The following is a 19,043-nucleotide window of genomic DNA, read 5'->3' as shown; positions in this document are numbered from 1 at the left end:
ATAAAAAATCGCGCGTACGAGCATGCGCGCGCGTTTTCGCGCGTAACACCATTAAAAAACATAGAATCGCCATTTTTTTTTCTTTCATGATATTTCTCATATTTTTTCAAGGAATTTGATTCCATGTTTATCTCTTTATGACCATTATTAACAACATGAGCGTAAATTCAAGATAAATGTCAGTGCGCGCGAGGTCTTTTAATACATAGCATATATGGGCAAAAACATGCCTATACAAAATCCGTTATAGCTCTTTGGAATGCACCAGGATCCTCAATTTTTTTTCATATTAAGATAGAGTATGAGTCGGAAATATGATTCCATGTCTCTTTTGGCCATTAAGTGTATCGTGACATCATCACAATGGCCTTGGAACTCAAAATACGAATTTGCATATTATGACGTCAGCATATTTATGTAAAATTGATTGTATCTCTGTAAATATTGATCAATTTTCTTCAAAATTTCGATATGTTGTAGCTAAGACAATTCTCTACAAGCGCAGTAATAACCATTTTTCATTTTGATGACGTCATCATAGTGAAAATTTTGATTAAAGGCCTCATGTCAAAAACTTCATAATTTGCGTGTTATGCCTATAGAAGGTGAATTTAGTTCACGTTATGAATCTACATGATATTGTCTTTTAAGAATTTGTAAGCAGTATGTCGCTTATTTTTGCCTTATTTTGTCTCAAATGTTTGTTGACCAGCCCACCTATACTTGTTCCAAACAAGTATTATATGTCTAGTCAGGTGGGCTGTATCTAATACAGACCACCTTATATTTTTGTTAAAATCGTCTTTATTTATTATTTATTTTTCTTAATTCTACCCACTTTTTTGTTAACAAGATATCTTGAAAATGGTTTAATCAAATGCTTTGATATTTGGCACACATATGTATAGGCATATGGACAAAACACAGTAAGGTTTTCAACCTTGACCTTGACTGATGACGTCATCTAGGCGCCATTTTGTGAAATTTTCTGAAAATAAACTCATGATCATATCTTCATAACCAAAAGGTATTTCTCATTCATATTTATTATGATCAAGGTCAATGTCAGTCCAGTCAATTTCAGGTCAAAAAACGCGCGCGTGCGCGTACGTCCGCGCGTCAATGCGCGCGCAAAATTTTTAAATGCTTAAAATCGTCTCAAATTTATTTTGCATACGTTTCAGGTCATTTTAAGCATTTTATAAAAAATCGCGCGTACGAGCATGCGCGCGCGTTTTCGCGCGTAACACCATTAAAAAACATAGAATCGCCATTTTTTTTTTCTTTCATGATATTTCTCATATTTTTTCAAGGAATTTGATTCCATGTTTATCTCTTTATGACCATTATTAACAAGATGAGCGTAAATTCAAGATAAATGTCAGTGCGCGCGAGGTCTTTTAATACATAGCATATATGGGCAAAAACATGCCTATACAAAATCCGTTATAGCTCTTTGGAATGCACCAGGATCCTCAATTTTTTTTCATATTAAGATAGAGTATGAGTCGGAAATATGATTCCATGTCTCATTTGGCCATTAAGTGTATCGTGACATCATCACAATGGCCTTGGAACTCAAAATACGAATTTGCATATTATGACGTCAGCATATTTATGTAAAATTGATTGTATCTCTGTAAATATTGATCAATTTTCTTCAAAATTTCGATATGTTGTAGCTAAGACAATTCTCTACAAGCGCAGTAATAACCATTTTTCATTTTGATGACGTCATCATAGTGAAAATTTTGATTAAAGGCCTCATGTCAAAAACTTCATAATTTGCGTGTTATGCCTATAGAAGGTGAATTTAGTTCACGTTATGAATCTACATGATATTGTCTTTTAAGAATTTGTAAGCAGTATGTCGCTTATTTTTGCCTTATTTTGTCTCAAATGTTTGTTGACCAGCCCACCTATACTTGTTCCAAACAAGTATTATATGTCTAGTCAGGTGGGCTGTATCTAATACAGACCACCTTATATTTTTGTTAAAATCGTCTTTATCAGGTGGGCTGTATCTATACAGACCACCTTATAATTTTGTTAAAATTGCCTTTATTATTATTTATTTATTTTATTTCTAACCACTTTTTTGTTAACAAGATAACTTGAAAATGGCTAAATCAAATAACTTGAAATTTGGCACACATATGTATAGGCATATGGACAAAACACAGTAAGGTTTTCAACCTTGACCTTGACTGATGACGTCATCTAGGCGCCATTTTGTGGAATTTTCTGAAAATTTACTTATGATCATATTTTCATAACGGTAAGTTATTTCTCATTCATATTTTCCATGATCAAGGTCAATATCAGTCCAGTCAATTTCAGGTCAAAAAACGCGCGCGTGCGCGTAAGTCCGCGCGTCAATGCGCGCGCAAAATTTTTAAATGCTCAAAATCGTCTCAAATTTATTTTGCATACGTTTCAGGTCATTTAAAGCATTTTATAAAAAATCGCGCGTACGAGCATGCGCGCGCGTTTTCGCGCGTAACACCATTAAAAAACATAGAATCGCCATTTTTTTTTCTTTCATGATATTTCTCATATTTTTTCAAGGAATTTGATTCCATGTTTATCTCTTTATGACCATTATTAACAAGATGAGCGTAAATTCAAGATAAATGTCAGTGCGCGCGAGGTCTTTTAATACATAGCATATATGGGCAAAAACATGCCTATACAAAATCCGTTATAGCTCTTTGGAATGCACCGGGATCCTCAATTTTTTTTCATATTAAGATAGAGTATGAGTCGGAAATATGATTCCATGTCTCATTTGGCCATTAAGTTTATCGTGACATCATCACAATGGCCTTGGAACTCAAAATACGAATTTGCATATTATGACGTCAGCATATTTATGTAAAATTGATTGTATCTCTGTAAATATTGATCAATTTTCTTTAAAATTTCGATATGTTGTAGCTAAGACAATTCTCTACAAGCGCAGTAATAACCATTTTTCATTTTGATGACGTCATCATAGTGAAAATTTTGATTAAAGGCCTCATGTCAAAAACTTCATAATTTACGTGTTATGCCTATAGAAGGTGAATTTAGTTCACGTTATGAATCTACATGATATTGTCTTTTAAGAATTTGTAAGCAGTATGTCGCTTATTTTTGCTCTATTTTGTCTCAAATGTTAGTTGACCAGCCCACCTATACTTGTTCCAAACAAGTATTATATGTCTAGTCAGGTGGGCTGTATCTATACAGACCACCTTATAATTTTGTTAAAATTGCCTTTATTATTATTTATTTATTTTATTTCTAACCACTTTTTTGTTAACAAGATATCTTGAAAATGGTTCAATCAAATGCCTTGAAATTTGGCACACATATGTATAGGCATATGGACAAAACACGGTAAGGTTTTCAACCTTGACCTTGACTGATGACGTCATCTAGGCGCCATTTTGTGAAATTTTCTGAAAATCAACTCATGATCATATCTTCATAACCAAAAGGTATTTCTCATTCATATTTATTATGATCAAGGTCAATATCAGTCCGGTCAATTTCATGTCAAAAAACGCGCGCACGCGCGTACGTCCGCGCGTCCTTGCGCGCGCAAAATTTGTAAATGCTCAAAATCGTCTCAAATTTATTTTGCATACGTTCTAGGTCATTTTAAGCATTTTATAAAAATCGCGCGTACGAGCATGCGCGCGCGTTTTCGCGCGTAACACCATTAAAAACATAGAATCGCCATTTTTTTTTCTTTCATGATATTTCTCATATTTTTTCAAGGAATTTGATACCATGTTTATCTCTTTATGACCATTATTAACAAGATGAGCGTAAATTCAAGATAAATGTCAGTGCGCGCGAGCTCTTTTAATACATAGCATATATGGGCAAAAACATGCCTATACAAAATCCGTTATAGCACTTTGGAATGCACCGGGATCCTCAAATTTTGTTCATATTTAGATAGAGTATGAGTCGGAAATATGATTCCATGTCTCATTTGGCCATTAAGTGTATCTTGACATCATCACAATGGCCTTGGAACTCAAAATACGAATTTGCATATTATGACGTCAGCATATTTATGTAAAATCGATTGTATCTCTGTAAATATTGATTAACTTTCTTCAAAATTTCGATATGTTGTAGCTAAGACAATTCTCTACAAGCGCAGTAATAACCATTTTTCATTTTGATGACGTCATCATAGTGAAAATTTTGATTAAAGGCCTCATGTCAAAAACTTCAGAATTTGCGTGTTATGCCTATAGAAGGTGAATTTAGTTCACGTTATGAATCTACATGATATTGTTTTTTAAGAATTTGTAAGCAGTATGTCGCTTATTTTTGCTCTATTTTGTCTCAAATTTTAGTTGACCAGCCCACCTATACTTGTTCCAAACAAGTATTATATGTCTAGTTTATTATTTATTTTTCTTAATTCTACCCACTTTTTTGTTAACAAGATATCTTGAAAATGGTTTAATCAAATGCTTTGATATTTGGCACACATATGTATAGGCATATGGACAAAACACAGTAAGGTTTTCAACCTTGACCTTGACTGATGACGTCATCTAGGCGCCATTTTGTGAAATTTTCTGAAAATAAACTCATGATCATATCTTCATAACCAAAAGGTATTTCTCATTCATATTTATTATGATCAAGGTCAATGTCAGTCCAGTCAATTTCAGGTCAAAAAACGCGCGCGTGCGCGTACGTCCGCGCGTCAATGCGCGCGCAAAATTTTTAAATGCTTAAAATCGTCTCAAATTTATTTTGCATACGTTTCAGGTCATTTTAAGCATTTTATAAAAAATCGCGCGTACGAGCATGCGCGCGCGCGTTTTCGCGCGTAACACCATTAAAAAACATAGAATCGCCATTTTTTTTTCTTTCATGATATTTCTCATATTTTTTCAAGGAATTTGATTCCATGTTTATCTCTTTATGACCATTATTAACAAGATGAGCGTAAATTCAAGATAAATGTCAGTGCGCGCGAGGTCTTTTAATACATAGCATATATGGGCAAAAACATGCCTATACAAAATCCGTTATAGCTCTTTGGAATGCACCAGGATCCTCAATTTTTTTTCATATTAAGATAGAGTATGAGTCGGAAATATGATTCCATGTCTCATTTGGCCATTAAGTGTATCGTGACATCATCACAATGGCCTTGGAACTCAAAATACGAATTTGCATATTATGACGTCAGCATATTTATGTAAAATTGATTGTATCTCTGTAAATATTGATCAATTTTCTTCAAAATTTCGATATGTTGTAGCTAAGACAATTCTCTACAAGCGCAGTAATAACCATTTTTCATTTTGATGACGTCATCATAGTGAAAATTTTGATTAAAGGCCTCATGTCAAAAACTTCATAATTTGCGTGTTATGCCTATAGAAGGTGAATTTAGTTCACGTTATGAATCTACATGATATTGTCTTTTAAGAATTTGTAAGCAGTATGTCGCTTATTTTTGCCCTATTTTGTCTCAAATGTTAGTTGACCAGCCCACCTATACTTGTTCCAAACAAGTATTATATGTCTAGTTACTTTTCATTCCTTTCCATTCCTTTTGAGAAGAATTCGTTTTTTGCTATGACTTTCCAGTCCTTTCCGTTACTTTGCATTCCTTTGCATTCCTTTGCATTCCTTTGCATTCCTTTGCATTACTTTGCATTCCTTTGCATTCCTTTGCATTCCTTTGCATTCCTTTCCATTCCTTTCCATTCCTTTGCATTCCTTTGCATTCCTTTGCATTCCTTTCCAGTCCTTTCCATTACTTTCCATTCCTTTCCATTCCTTTCCATTACTTTTCATTCCTTTCCATTCCTTTTGAGAAGAATTAGTTTTTTGCCATGACATTCCAGTTTTTTTCCATGACCTTTGATACCCTGTCTTTAACATGATGTTGACCACCAAGGACTGGTCACTCTGCAAAGAAAAAGATCTCTCCAACTCACCCTCTCTGCTTCAGACTTCTCCTTGTAAAGATCCCTCTCTTTCTCCTTGAGCTCCCTCTGGAGCAGATCCCCCTGCCTGCTGAGTTCATGGACCTCATTCTGGAGCTGACGGGTGTCTCTGGATCCCCCGGCTCCTCCCATGCGCTGGAAAACAGAACAAACATTGAACATTAATACCTGAGGTACACCGACAAGACCGGCACCAGGAAGGTGTTTCACAAAGACCTTAAGTTGAACTTATCTCTAAGTTGGACTTAAAAATTATGGGAAGCCGTTAGTGTCTATGAAAATTTAAAAAAAAGTTATTTTAAAAGGCATAAAATGTTGATTCAAATCATTCATATCTTCTCTTATCCTGAAAGATTTCATGTTTTTGATGTGGAATTTATGAAAAGTCTAAAATACATAAATTTTTGCTTTTGAATATATTTCATTATAAGGCTACAAATGGCTCTCCATAATATTTAAGTCCAACTTAGAGTTAAGTTCGACTTAGAATCTTTGTGAAACGCCCCTCAGACCGACCCAAAATATTGCATTACCCTTAACATGGCAGAAAATAAGTCAGTCTGAAGTCGGTTTGGCGGTGTGTCTGGGGTATAAAACTAAATTTACTGGCATAATTTATAATGATCGAGACTCATTAAAATGTGCATAACATCGTTGCCTGCCCACAAGAAGAGCATTACTGCCAATGATAATGAATATGGTGGCCCTTACATTTTACTATTTGCGGGCAGCAGACATATATGCTTGAGTTTTTTAAAAACTCATATCCTGCCTTAAGGCCGCATCCACGCTACCATTATAGTGCTTTGTACACGCGAGCACACTATCGATTGGCTGCTCAATTCACGCGAGCGAGCCACAGCTTCGCTGCTTTATGCATGCATGCTCACATTCGTAATAGCAGTTATTGTTCATGCTCATTGTACTGTGCTGGGTGCTTCGCACGCACTATTGATCGCACCATTAGATTATCAGATTATCTCAAAATAAACTTGGCACAGGGGGGATTTGTGGCATGTGTGGAGCACACACTGTGTATTCGTTGGAAGTTTGGTGGCATCTTGATAAGCTCAGTTGTACACTATCTAAAGGGAAACCTTCTGCTGTATTCATTGCAAAGTGTTAGTAAAGTTTTTACCTCTAATCTCTTATTTTCCTCCTCCAGCTCTCTGATCTGGTCGATTAATCCTTGTTCTGTAATTTAAAAAAAATAAGAAAATTAAGAAAAAAATACTCTCACAAAAAAAAACTGCATTGTAACTTTCTATGCACAATTTCCTCCTTCTTCTTCTCGAGATATAAGTTCAGTTTCCAATAAAACACAAATATTAATCATTTAATGTGGTAAGCAAATGAATACTAGATGTATCATGAAGGAAACCTTTAAAAGTAAAGCTTGTAATTCAGGTTTCCTATTCTAAATATCATAATATCATTTAAAGGCATTGTTTATCAATGTCTCCAGTTTTACAAATCTGAGACGCATGGCCCTACATGTTATCAGTGTCTGTGATATGGTGTAATAGCCCTACAAAAATTGCGCTTCAAAATGATCACAAAGTGCTTCAAAAAAGTAAAAATCTTTGAGTGACCAGTTTTACCATACTCATTTTCCCCAATAGACTGTAGTGTTTAATAAACTGTTCAAAACTGTTTGGCAAACAGTTTTTGACATTTCTAATTCCAATCATAAATATCTTGATAATCAGGCGATCGGCTTGTAAAAGTCAGGGGATTCCTGACTGACCTAAAGGTTTATAATTATGATTGCAGCATGAGCTAAATGCAAGATTTTGTTTAGAATCAGAGGCAAAGATACCCAATCCCTTTAATAAAAACAACAACAAATACATGAAGGATATAAACCCCACCCAACGATACTTAGGAAAAAAAAAAAAAATTATTTTTCGGGGCTACTTTTCAAGCTTGCCTGCATGAAAATAACATTCTAAAATTTGTTTTGCATTGAACTCAATGCAAATTTATGGTGCTCTTTTCTGATTTTCGGGGGCTCTTTGGGGGCATTTCGGGGGCTAAATCGCCCCGAGCCCCCATGTATTTTTTTTTTCACTGACCACAAGGAATGGGACCTCTTTTGAAAATGACCCACCATTCATGACACCTTCCTTGCCCTGTTCAGTGGCTAGCTGCTCAAGCTCCTCGAGGGCAACGTTAGCTTGGGCAGACTTCATCAGCATGATGGCCCTAGTCACATCAAACAGCTGCTGCCATTGCTCATCATCCTTAGCATCAGCCTGGTCAACCTAAAATTAACCAATCACATGATTGCTTATATAGGTGTAGAACCAATCAAGTCATATCAAAGATATATTTTGAACCCATGAAATCATTATCTTTCATAGGTAGGGCTTGAATATTCAGGGGTACTACAAGTCAAATTTCTCTTAGCTTGATTACGTATTTTAAGTATGATTTTAAGTTTTCTCATTTCTTTTAAAAACAAATATTATGTTAATGGTACTGTTTTCTGACTTTCGGGGGCACATTTTCTTTTGCTACATATTAAGAGAGATGGTTGTGACACGCGCATGCGTACGCAACCACATAGATTGTATGTGGAGGGAATTATTTGGAGCTACGCGAATTGACCTTTGATTGCGCAAGTCACAACGATCTCTCAATGTGCTTTGTTTTGCACTAATCTCTGTTTATAAACCAATGCTAGCCTTAAAAGGGAACCAATTGCCAACTAATAAAATGCATTTCATACATTACTTTTAGATTTATAGACATTAACAAAAATAAGAATATTTTTTAAATTTAAAAACAAACACCAAAACAAGAACATAAAAGACTTTCAAACAGTTAGTGAATATACATGTATACATACATGTAATAATAAAAATAATAATAGGCATTTCTATAGTGTCGTCTATCTAGAAATTCTATTCCGAGGCGCATTTATTATTACCCCGGCTTTAGCCTAGCTGCCGTATACAGCGCTCCAGCATTTCAAGGAATCAATTCCTGCCAGGTACCCATTTACATCAACTGGGTTGAGTGTGGCAAATGTAGATCAATGTCTTGCCAAAGGACATTAGTGCCGCGGCGAGAAAAACACATTTTTGGTGATTTGTCTCATTTGTTATCATCTTCAAAGTGTTTCATATTCAGGTTATCCTTACCTCGGCTAACATTTCAAAGAGTTCATCAGCCATCTCGTCAGTCATCTCCGTACTCTCCACCTCCATGATGGTCTCCCAGTTGATGGGTGCCATGGCGATGGATCAGTCCACTCTCCCACGGGTAACTAACAGAGCTCCTACGGATGTGCAAGCAGATACAGAATAATCATCAAAGTGTGATTTAAAGAGAAGGTTGAGTTCTGGGAAGAGGTGAAAAATAATTTGTGAGCATTATCATTCTTATTATGCAAGTGTGGAAGAACATCAGATAAGACATGTTCCTTGAAAAGCATGGCTCTTCAAATGCCTTCATATTCTAAATATGTCATGTAACATCGTAAAACTCGGGGTAGGATTTTTACGCCACGTGTTCGTGTAGTCCCATATACATCTTTCTGTGTACAGTGTTTGTAACTTTACCAAGACTTGGCCAAATTTCTTATCATTTTGATGATTCCCGAACCTTGCAATACACACAAATTATGCTAGATGATCAACCTTTTCTGGTCGATTCCACACCGTTTCTTCCACAATGCAATCGCATGATCAGAACTCAACTTCATTTCTAAGGCTCCTTCACATATGCTGGGTAAACCCAGTTTTTTTAAAACATGTTAGTGCGTGGCCTCAGCATGAAACAGAGGTCCTACGGGCATCTAAATCTTATTACAATATACTTTAAAATTGAGATTATTGATGATTGTCAAATGTTATGTTAAAATGTATTTATATATTTATTTACATGAATGCACTTTCAAATGTCTGAAAAAGAAATTTTATGTATTTTTTACATGGCAATAAATTATCTGAATCTTGATTTCTTACGAAGCCAAATTGTTGTAGTCTAGATCTATGTGTGTTATATGATAGGAACTGTGAAGCGCATATACTTGACGTCATCACAAAAGAATATAGAAACATGCTATGGTTTACCGCTGCAAAACGCAATTGCATACCGTACCTAGCTATAGATCTAGATCTACTAATAATAATATGGCGGGGTAGGCCTACTGACTCAATTCTAAAATGTTCTAGAAGCAACAAACACTCTCTCTTAAACGATAACGTTCTTATTGGTCATCTATATATCCCTCTTGAGGATCAGGACCAGGATCAGAACAGAATCAGAATCTCAGCGGAACAACCGTCGATATTAGAGACTGAAACTTTCGGTCATACTAGGCTAGCGTGCGCACACTAGCCAAATCTAACGTACCGTAGTTCATTCCTAGGCCACCAGTTCAGGCGCAGCGCGCAGGGTGGCTTCGATGGAGCTCAATTCCAGCTCCAAATTACGAGTAGACCTCTAAACAGAGATTTCAACAGAGAAAAGGGCATTAGCAGAGATATAAAAGCTAATGGAATTTATGAGTATATTAGAAAGACCTAGGTTCTAAGAAGTACATTACCTGCTGAAAAGCTAGGAGTCTTCTAACACTTGTTGTTTTAACGATTCTAGTTTGGATCCGAAGGTTTGAATCGGCATCAACGGAATGTTGACGAAAGAGCCATTTTTCATTCAGCGTCCATCACAACGAATATCGACGCAGATGGCAGCAGACTGATTGCGAATGTTTTCGATTTATTGGCTCTCCCGAATTAAAAAAAAAAAAAAGACACCCCTCCCCCCCCCCCCTCCCCACCCCACTTCCTGCAGTTGAATATGGGCATCGTAATCGAGGTTGAGAATGGGTTGGGCACTGAAGAAAACATTTTATTGTACATTTGGTGCATATGAGGTTCTATGACCACATGCACTCCCCCCCTTTCTCTTTCTACCCCCCCCCCTCTCTCTCTCTCTCTCTCTCTCTCTCTCTCTCTCTCTCTCTCTCTCTATCTCTGTCTCTGTCTCTATCACCCCCTCCCCCGCAGTAGGCTCTTATGCTTATAAATAGATTATCATTCAAGTTTTATAGGTTAAAATCGAAACTGCTAAACATCTCATACGTTATAAAAGCTTTCCCAAAGCTAGCAATTTTATTTTCGACTTCCTGCTATAAAATAAGGAATACCAAATGCATCGATAAAAGATGGGCAGCTCTAATGTGCTATTCTTATTATTTTGTTTGAGCTTATCGCCACTTGAAGGTAAGCCTACAACTAATTTGAAAGAGAATATTTACTTTTAATTGTTTAAATGTGATGTAATTTGTATTTTTTTTTTTACTATAATGATATCATGTTTATTGGTTATGTTAGTCTTTACATTAGTAGTTTTAATCGCTGAGAAACAATAGTGAAGGCCTATTAAGTGAAAATATTTTAAATGTTTGTAGTACTTCTATCCTTTTATTGTTGTTGCTATTTGAGTCATTAACACCATGATTATCATTTTACGAATTATTGTTTGATATATATTGCGTTTAAAAAGTTTGTTGCAATAAGAAATACATTCGGGGAAAATACTTTTGTCAGACGTTTGCAATCCATCAGAAACTGAATCTTGCATGTCAACTTTCGATCTAATTAGTTTAATTTCATTGCTCTCTCTCTTTTATATCTTCATATTGCTTTTTAACGAATGATTTATCTTTTAAATATCATATGTTGCTTGGTTTTGTCAGTTTTTTTTTATGCACGAAAGATATTATATCATTACACATTTTTAACGCTTTATTATACTGCAGGCCTAATATGAGCTAGTTTTGAATGATAAGTCGTAACGATGGTTTCTCTAAAGCCCCACTTGTAGCTTCTTGCTCCCTCTATATAGAAAACTTCCCCAATCGGTGCCTATTGCTCCCCATGATCCTCTGTTTCTTATGTTATTTGAGAGCTGAGTTGATGAGATAGCCACCTGTCAGTGACCTCACAGTGTGGTCTAATCCCTCCTAGCCACACTAGTGGTGATAAGCTTTAAAGGAAAAGATTAACCTTCGACCATGCAGGGCCTTTGCTTTTTATTGCTTTTCCTCGATAGGTATATAGGGCCTACGTTAGAGCAGCTCAGTTGAAGTGTTTAAAGCTTATCAGTACTAGTTTACAGGAGGGATTACACCGCCCTGCAAGGTCACTAGACAGGTGGTTATCTCATCAACTCAGCTCTCAATTAACATAAGAAAAAGAGGATCATGGGGACCAATGGTCACCGATTAGGCATTGTTTAATATAGAGAGGGCGCAAGTAGATACAAGTAGTGCAGTGGGCCTTTAAAGAGAAGATTGAGTTTCGATCGGGGGAGAGGTGAAAAAGAATCTGCGAGCTTTTTCGTTGTTATTATGCAAGTTTGGAAGAGAATAAATGTTTCCTGAAAAGCACGACTCTTCAAAATAATTCATGTTCTAAAAATGACTTGTACCAGCTTTAAAATGTGGGCCTCATGTTTATGCCGCATGTCTGTGTAGTCTCATATACATCTTTCTGTCTACAATGCTGGTTACTTTTACCAAGACTGGCAGGGCCAATTTCTTATCATTTTGATGATTCCAGAACCTTGCAGTATATACACACCAAAGCTATATACATGATCAACTTTTTCTGATCGATTCCACACCGTTTCTTTCACAATGCAATCGCATGACCAGAACTCAACTTTATCTTTAACATTAATCTTAAAACATATCTGTTCAATTCAGCCTATAATTAATATTGTTCTTTAATGTTCGTATGTTCTACCTTACTTTCGTTCCTTTGTTTGTAATGCAGATACTTTTAAATGATCTCGTTTTCTTACTTTTGTCTTTTCTGTCTCACAAGTGCATGCGCCTTAATTGCTTTATAATGGATTCGGCGCCTGACAAAATAATCTCAATATTATCATTTTGCACTCTACATCCTCGTTAGTATGCACGTCGGGATAGATTTACTTGTTTTTTAAAATATCTATTAGTTTGAATATTTCACCACTCACTCTCTCTCTCTCTCTCTCTCTCTCTCTCTCTCTCTCTCTCTTCTCTCTCTCACTGACACGAGTCTACCGCACACGGTCGTCAATATACTCCACGTCACTTACCACACCATTCTCTTAATGTGTTAAAAACAAAACTCATGTTTAATTGATTTCAAATTGATAAATATTTCTAAAATGTTAATTATCTCGTTTATTATCTAATTTGACTATGTATTGTATCTGTACAACTGTTTATTTTGTGTCTATTTTATGTTACGGTCTGCTTTGGCAAATCTAATGCCATCATGGGCCAATATGCAATAGTGTGATATATGTATATATTTGTATGATTATGATCTATTTGTACCACTGTCTATTTTGATTATGAAATAAATACTTACTATATTAACATTTACTATAGACAAAACTGCATAGCTGTTAAAGCACACGACGCCGGTGACAATTACTATTATCACCAGCCATTCTGCGCCCCGACAATAGCATGAATTGATGGTCATTGTTTTTGTCTGTATGTCATCATTGGGCTATTATGCTTTCGGTTCTTATTAATAATAATTATAACAATAGTTAGCTCGTATATAGCGCATTTAATTACCGAAGGTAATACCAATGCGCTTTACAAATTAATGTAGAAGACAATAGAAATAAAGACATATATAGAAATAATTACATTATAATTATAATCAAAACTTACAAGTAAGAAGGCATACATTATACATTAGAAAAATCGAAAGTAGCTTCTATTAAAGGTACTATGTCCCTTTTGCAGCCAACCTCAAATTCTGTAGAACTTTGCAGGAATTATGAATATGTCATGTATGTCCTATCAGTGAAATTTAAACGTTAGTAGTGTCCTCATGTTCAAATTATGCAAGGAAACCCGTTTACTTGCTAAACTTCACTGTCAGACACTATTGAGTGACTGACTGGCTTTTTTCTTCTTTGGTATAACATAAGTAAAAAGAGTTGTAAAGGATGCATGAGCATTTGTCTACATCAATAACCCACTTCTTGTGATGGCCAAGATTAAACTGATTGAATCTTTGCGCAGCATAAAACGTATGACCATTCGGTACAATTGTCTGAAAATCAAGACTATTACTTTTGGGCTCTATAGCCCTAAAGTCGATTTGACAACTAATGGTCGTTATTTTCCCACTTGAAGACATTTTCAAGCCCCACCTTTTTTAGGGAATTTCTAAATTAGTATGATCTTTCAAATACAGTTGGAATTTAACTTTTTCATTTTTTTGGCCTGCAAATGGGACATAGTACCTTTAAAGGTAATACATGTAATATTTGAAAATTATTATAATGGTGAGGAAGGCCCAATACAACAATATAAATATGAATAGATAAATAAACATCAGCATTCAGTCAGTCACAAAGATGGTATGTGCTGCACCAAACCCTTTGGAACCAGTACAAAATTAAAAGGAAATGTTGAACAAATATGTCTTGAGTTCTTTCTGGAATATGTCTATGTTTGATTGAGCACGTACACTCAAAGAAAAAAGGGTGCAAAAAAGGGTGCAAAATAAGAGTTTGCACCCTTTACATAAAAATGAACCCTATTGAAGGAAAAGGGGTTCATAAAAGGGTGCAATATAAGATTTTGCACCCTTCCCACAAAATGAACCCTAACGACCCAAAAGGTGCAAAATAAAAGTTTGCATATTGCATGCATATTCATGATTACTTTCCACGTGTTCACATAAAAATACATTTATCATATGATTTGTTAAGCAAATTATGACAATGCACATCAATTTTTGTGATTTGTATTTTCCTTCGGCAATCATTAACCATAGATTAGTTTGTCTGATCATGTTACAGTTACATTCACGTTTTAGCAATATATATATTGATTATATGATTACTAACCAAGAAACATCATGCATGTTTAATATGTATTTGTGTACGAGCAAATGTCACGAGTATTCCTCGATGATGGGTGCAGAAGTGCACCTTTTACAGGTGTAGGATTGAACCCCTTAATGTGCTGCTATTGCATCGGTTTGCACCCCTAAAGTAGCAGGATTGAACCATTAAGGGAACTAACAAGTCTCCTAAAAGGTGCATTCTGGCACCCTCCTAAAGGGTGCAGGATTTAACCTCTAAAGGTGCTGCTATTGTTGCATCGGTTTGCACCCCTAAAGGTGCAGGATTGAACCATAAAGGGTACTAACATTTCCCCAAAAAGGTTCAATCTGGCACCCTTTTGAAGGGTGCAGGATTGCACCTTTAAAAAGGGTGCAGGATTTAACCCCTAAAGGTGCTGCTATTGTTGCATCGGTTTGAACCCCTAAAGGTGCACAGTTGCACCATTTTTTCTTAGTGTGTAGAGTGCTAGGAAGAGAGTTCCAAGGGTTGGTGCAGCACATTCAAACGACCTGTCACCGAAAGATTTGGTTCTGCTTCTATTTACTACTAGCAGATTTTGTTTGTTATCTAATTCGTAGACGAGAATCGTCAAACTACAGGCTACTATCCATTTCAGGTGTGGATCCAAGGGGGGGGGGTGCCTCTTACTACTCCCCCCCCCCCGCTTATTCACCGGCTGGCTGAGTCGGCGCAAAATATTTCCAAATCTTGCGATTTTCATTTTCGACTTCCTGCTATAAACAAATTATGATCTACATGTATTTGTACCACTGCTCAATTTTATTATGAAATAAATACTTATTATATTAAAATTTAGACAAAACTGCATAGCTGTTATAGCACACGATGCCGGTGACAGTTATTATCACCAGCTATTCTGCGCCCAAACAAAAGCATGAATTATTGATGGTCATTGTTTTTGTCTGTATGTCATTGGGCTATTATGCTTTCGGTTCTTATTCGTTTGTTATCTAATTCGTAGACGAGAATCGTCAAACTACAGGCTACTATCCATTTCAGGCGCGGATCCAGGGGGGGGGGGTGGAGTGGGGTGGGTGCCTCTTACTACTCCCCCTCTTATTCACCGGCTGGCAGAGTCGGCGCAAAATATTTCCTAAAAAATGGACCCCCAAAACAAAACAAAAAGTGCCTCTTACCCCCCCCCCCCCCCCCCCCCCCCCCCCCGCTTATTCACCGGCTGGCAGAGTCGGCGCAAAATATACCGGCTGGCTGATTCGCAACTAAATATTTTCTCACGGATCGGTCCCCCCCCCCCCCCCCCCCCCCTTTGTCGCAAGCTAGATCCGCTACTGATCCATTTCCTATATAGATCCTAAATGATAATGGTTCTAATCGTATATAAATTAGGAAGAAGGTCATTATTTTCGATTTTTAAATGCCATATTACCTTTAACTCTTAATGCAAACGTTTACGTCACCAGGCAATATTGTATTCAACTAGACGTGGCGTAAACAGCATAGGGTGAAAACAAAGTACGCCCCTCCCCCGCCACCGCACGAATATTTAGAATAAAATACAACTACCCCCGCCCCCATTAATGGACCTTGTCAGGTTGCATGACCGTGGTGTAAGACTAATGCCCCTCGGGTGAATTGCCGTTTGGTCTAAACCAGTTTGTCTAATTTCCATATGGTCTAATCTCCGAATAGTCTAGGGGCCCGTTGCACGAAACTTTCCATTGATGGTAACTTTGCCACCAATGGTATACATGGAAACCTTGATTTTGATTGGCTGTTGAGCTCTGTTACCATGGTAGTTGCCATTGATGGCAAAGTTACCATCAATGGTAAGTTTTATGCAACGGGGACTAGATCTACTACCCATTTGGTCTATTGTTCATTTAGTATAATTCCTAGTTTGTCTATGGTGATGCCCATTCCGTTTACCGTCCATAATCAACATGATTATTAGACCATGCATGTGGATAGTAGACGGGCTGGGTGTAGACCGTATGGGATATGGACCCATATTACTACACCGGCCAACTGGTTGTAGGCTATAGACCAAATGGCAATAAACCATCGGACCCTTCCCCTTGATGTCGGTTGCCCTGGCCCACAATATCTAGGCCCATGTTACGTATACGACATTATCACAGTAAACAGCATGATTATCATTCTGCAGGACTTGCGGAAGCACGGCGCGGGCCTCACCTGGAACCTCTCCCTCTGTACCACCCGGTCAATGAGGGCGACCCGACATCCTTGGACTGTCAGGTGACCGACGCAGATAGCGATGAAACCGTTGAGTGGTATCGCGGGGATGATGTCATCAGCTTTGGACCATCACTCCTAAGGAATCCTGGGGGCGTTTACACGCTCGAGATCAGACAGGATCCGAGCAAATCATCTGTGTTTCATTGGATACTTATGATTAACAAGATGAATGCTTCCAGGGACGTGGGAACATGGTCTTGTAAGCTGGAAGGACCGACCTCCCAGGAGGTATCGACAGAACTTATTAAAGGAGGTGAGAGCTATAGAGTTGAAAGCTTAGGAGCACTAGTGTATACTTGAAGAGAGAGAGAGAGGGGGGGGGGGGGCAAAGGGCAAGGGGCAGTCATCCCCCGACAAATCGTCCTTGTTTTCACGAAGTGACGGTAGTGAGGAAAATCGTAATGCAAAGTGAATGCAATTTTTTTTCACTACCGTCACTTCGTGAAAACAGCGACGAAATTTCCAACCGCGAACAAATTGTATTACCTGACTTTTCAGTTTACTGAGGAAAATTATTATACAAAGAAATAAAATGATGAATTAATTTGAATCAACAAAAAGACCTTGGCCAATCGAAAACTGATTACAATTTAACCGATTGAATGGTTGTCGGTTGACTAAACTAGCAATGATACTTTACAAAATAAATATTATACTCTATAGTCTGTCAGTCATAACGCACTTTATTTTCTGCTTCACCAAGATAATTGTTGATTGTGTGTTTCTTTGTTCGTTTGTTCTTTGTTTCTTCTTTTCCAGTCATGGAGCTTTCGAAAGGTATCTTCAACGTAACATCAATCTCAGCAACATGGGAGATCTCCAACGATGAGGTGGATGCCTTTAATATCACGTGCACCGGTGGTGCTGCCTCCCCGGCATCCATATCTCTTACGAACATCAGTCACATCGGTCAGACCTTCATAGCATATTGTACTGATCTACCCACACCAGGCGTGCAGTATAAACTATCCGTGGTGTCTATTGTCTCGGATAAAGTGATGTTTATCAACACGGCGGTGATGTATGCATGTAATAATAGCAATGTTATAACAATATCAATGTTATATTGTAGAGGTCTTTGCACGGACTGGCTGAAGAACAGCCATTGGCTGAAGCAAGTGGTCCGTGTTGAAATAAAATAAAATGAAAATGAAATGAGGTGATGTGGTCTAGTGGATAAATCGCCGGACTGTAGATCACAAGGTACGGGGTTCAAATCCCAGCCCGGCACTAACGTCCTTTTGCAAGAGGTTTGATTAAGATAGTCTAGTCTATAATTATTATAAAATAATAATGATATTAGTATTCTGGAATTGTATAGCACGTAATACATTGACAATTAATGCCACTAGACCTATATATTAATACCCCTGTCATCGGATTCAGGCTTACCCGCACACAATGAATGCACATTCCTCACTCCCTGGGGAGCATTCAAGCCAGGCGCCATTTTACAGAGGCTCACAATGCTGAGCGAACTATACACCGACTTTCGCCTCCTACCGGGTATCATTTTAATTGGGACTTTTAGATTTGCACGTCGACAGCTTTGACTGCAACGTGTGACGTAATTTTCAGGCACTGCGCATGCGTCACGTCGTCTCAGTCGGCGATCGAGAATGCGTCAACCTTGATTTTCCTAAATCTAGTACATACATAGATCTACATACATATTGATATTTATATAGCGCCTTTACGTAAACATGCACAAGGTATGCCACGTGCGCATAAAATATACAGTTCCTCAGGTAGACAAAGGAACATCCCTTCCCTGCTATTATGTTAAAATGTGTAGAACAGGTGTCACATGCATATTCACCTGTTCTAATCATTTTTACATAACATCAGTGAAGGGATGTTCTTTTGTCTACCTCAGCAATTGTTGAGGGTAGAAAGAGGAACTGTATATTTTGTCCTCTTTCTTTGTCCGTCATAACTTCCTGCATGCAT

General features: G+C 37.3%; 1 protein-coding gene across 4 annotated transcripts in view; it reads right to left on the bottom strand.

The window, feature by feature from the left end:
- LOC591644 (centrosomal protein of 290 kDa) overlaps positions 1–10,667 on the bottom strand; it is a 73,858-nt gene extending 63,191 nt beyond the window's left edge. For all 4 annotated transcript variants that reach the window (XM_030988565.1, XM_030988563.1, XM_030988566.1 and 1 more), the window contains exons 1-5: positions 10,530–10,667; positions 9,122–9,260; positions 8,086–8,239; positions 7,114–7,169; positions 5,967–6,110 (exon numbers count right to left, since the gene is read on the bottom strand). In XM_030988565.1, the coding sequence (XP_030844425.1) occupies positions 5,967–6,110; positions 7,114–7,169; positions 8,086–8,239; positions 9,122–9,214 (447 nt within the window). In that variant the 5' untranslated portion in view covers positions 9,215–9,260; positions 10,530–10,667. The remainder of the gene's footprint in view (positions 1–5,966; positions 6,111–7,113; positions 7,170–8,085; positions 8,240–9,121; positions 9,261–10,529) is intronic.
- Between the last annotated feature and the right edge of the window lie 8,376 nt (positions 10,668–19,043).

This window comes from Strongylocentrotus purpuratus, unplaced genomic scaffold (assembly GCF_000002235.5).
Source record: "Strongylocentrotus purpuratus isolate Spur 01 unplaced genomic scaffold, Spur_5.0 spur5_scaffold_17, whole genome shotgun sequence".
NCBI lineage: Eukaryota > Metazoa > Echinodermata > Echinoidea > Camarodonta > Strongylocentrotidae > Strongylocentrotus > Strongylocentrotus purpuratus.
This window is presented reverse-complemented; position numbering and strand designations above follow the sequence as displayed.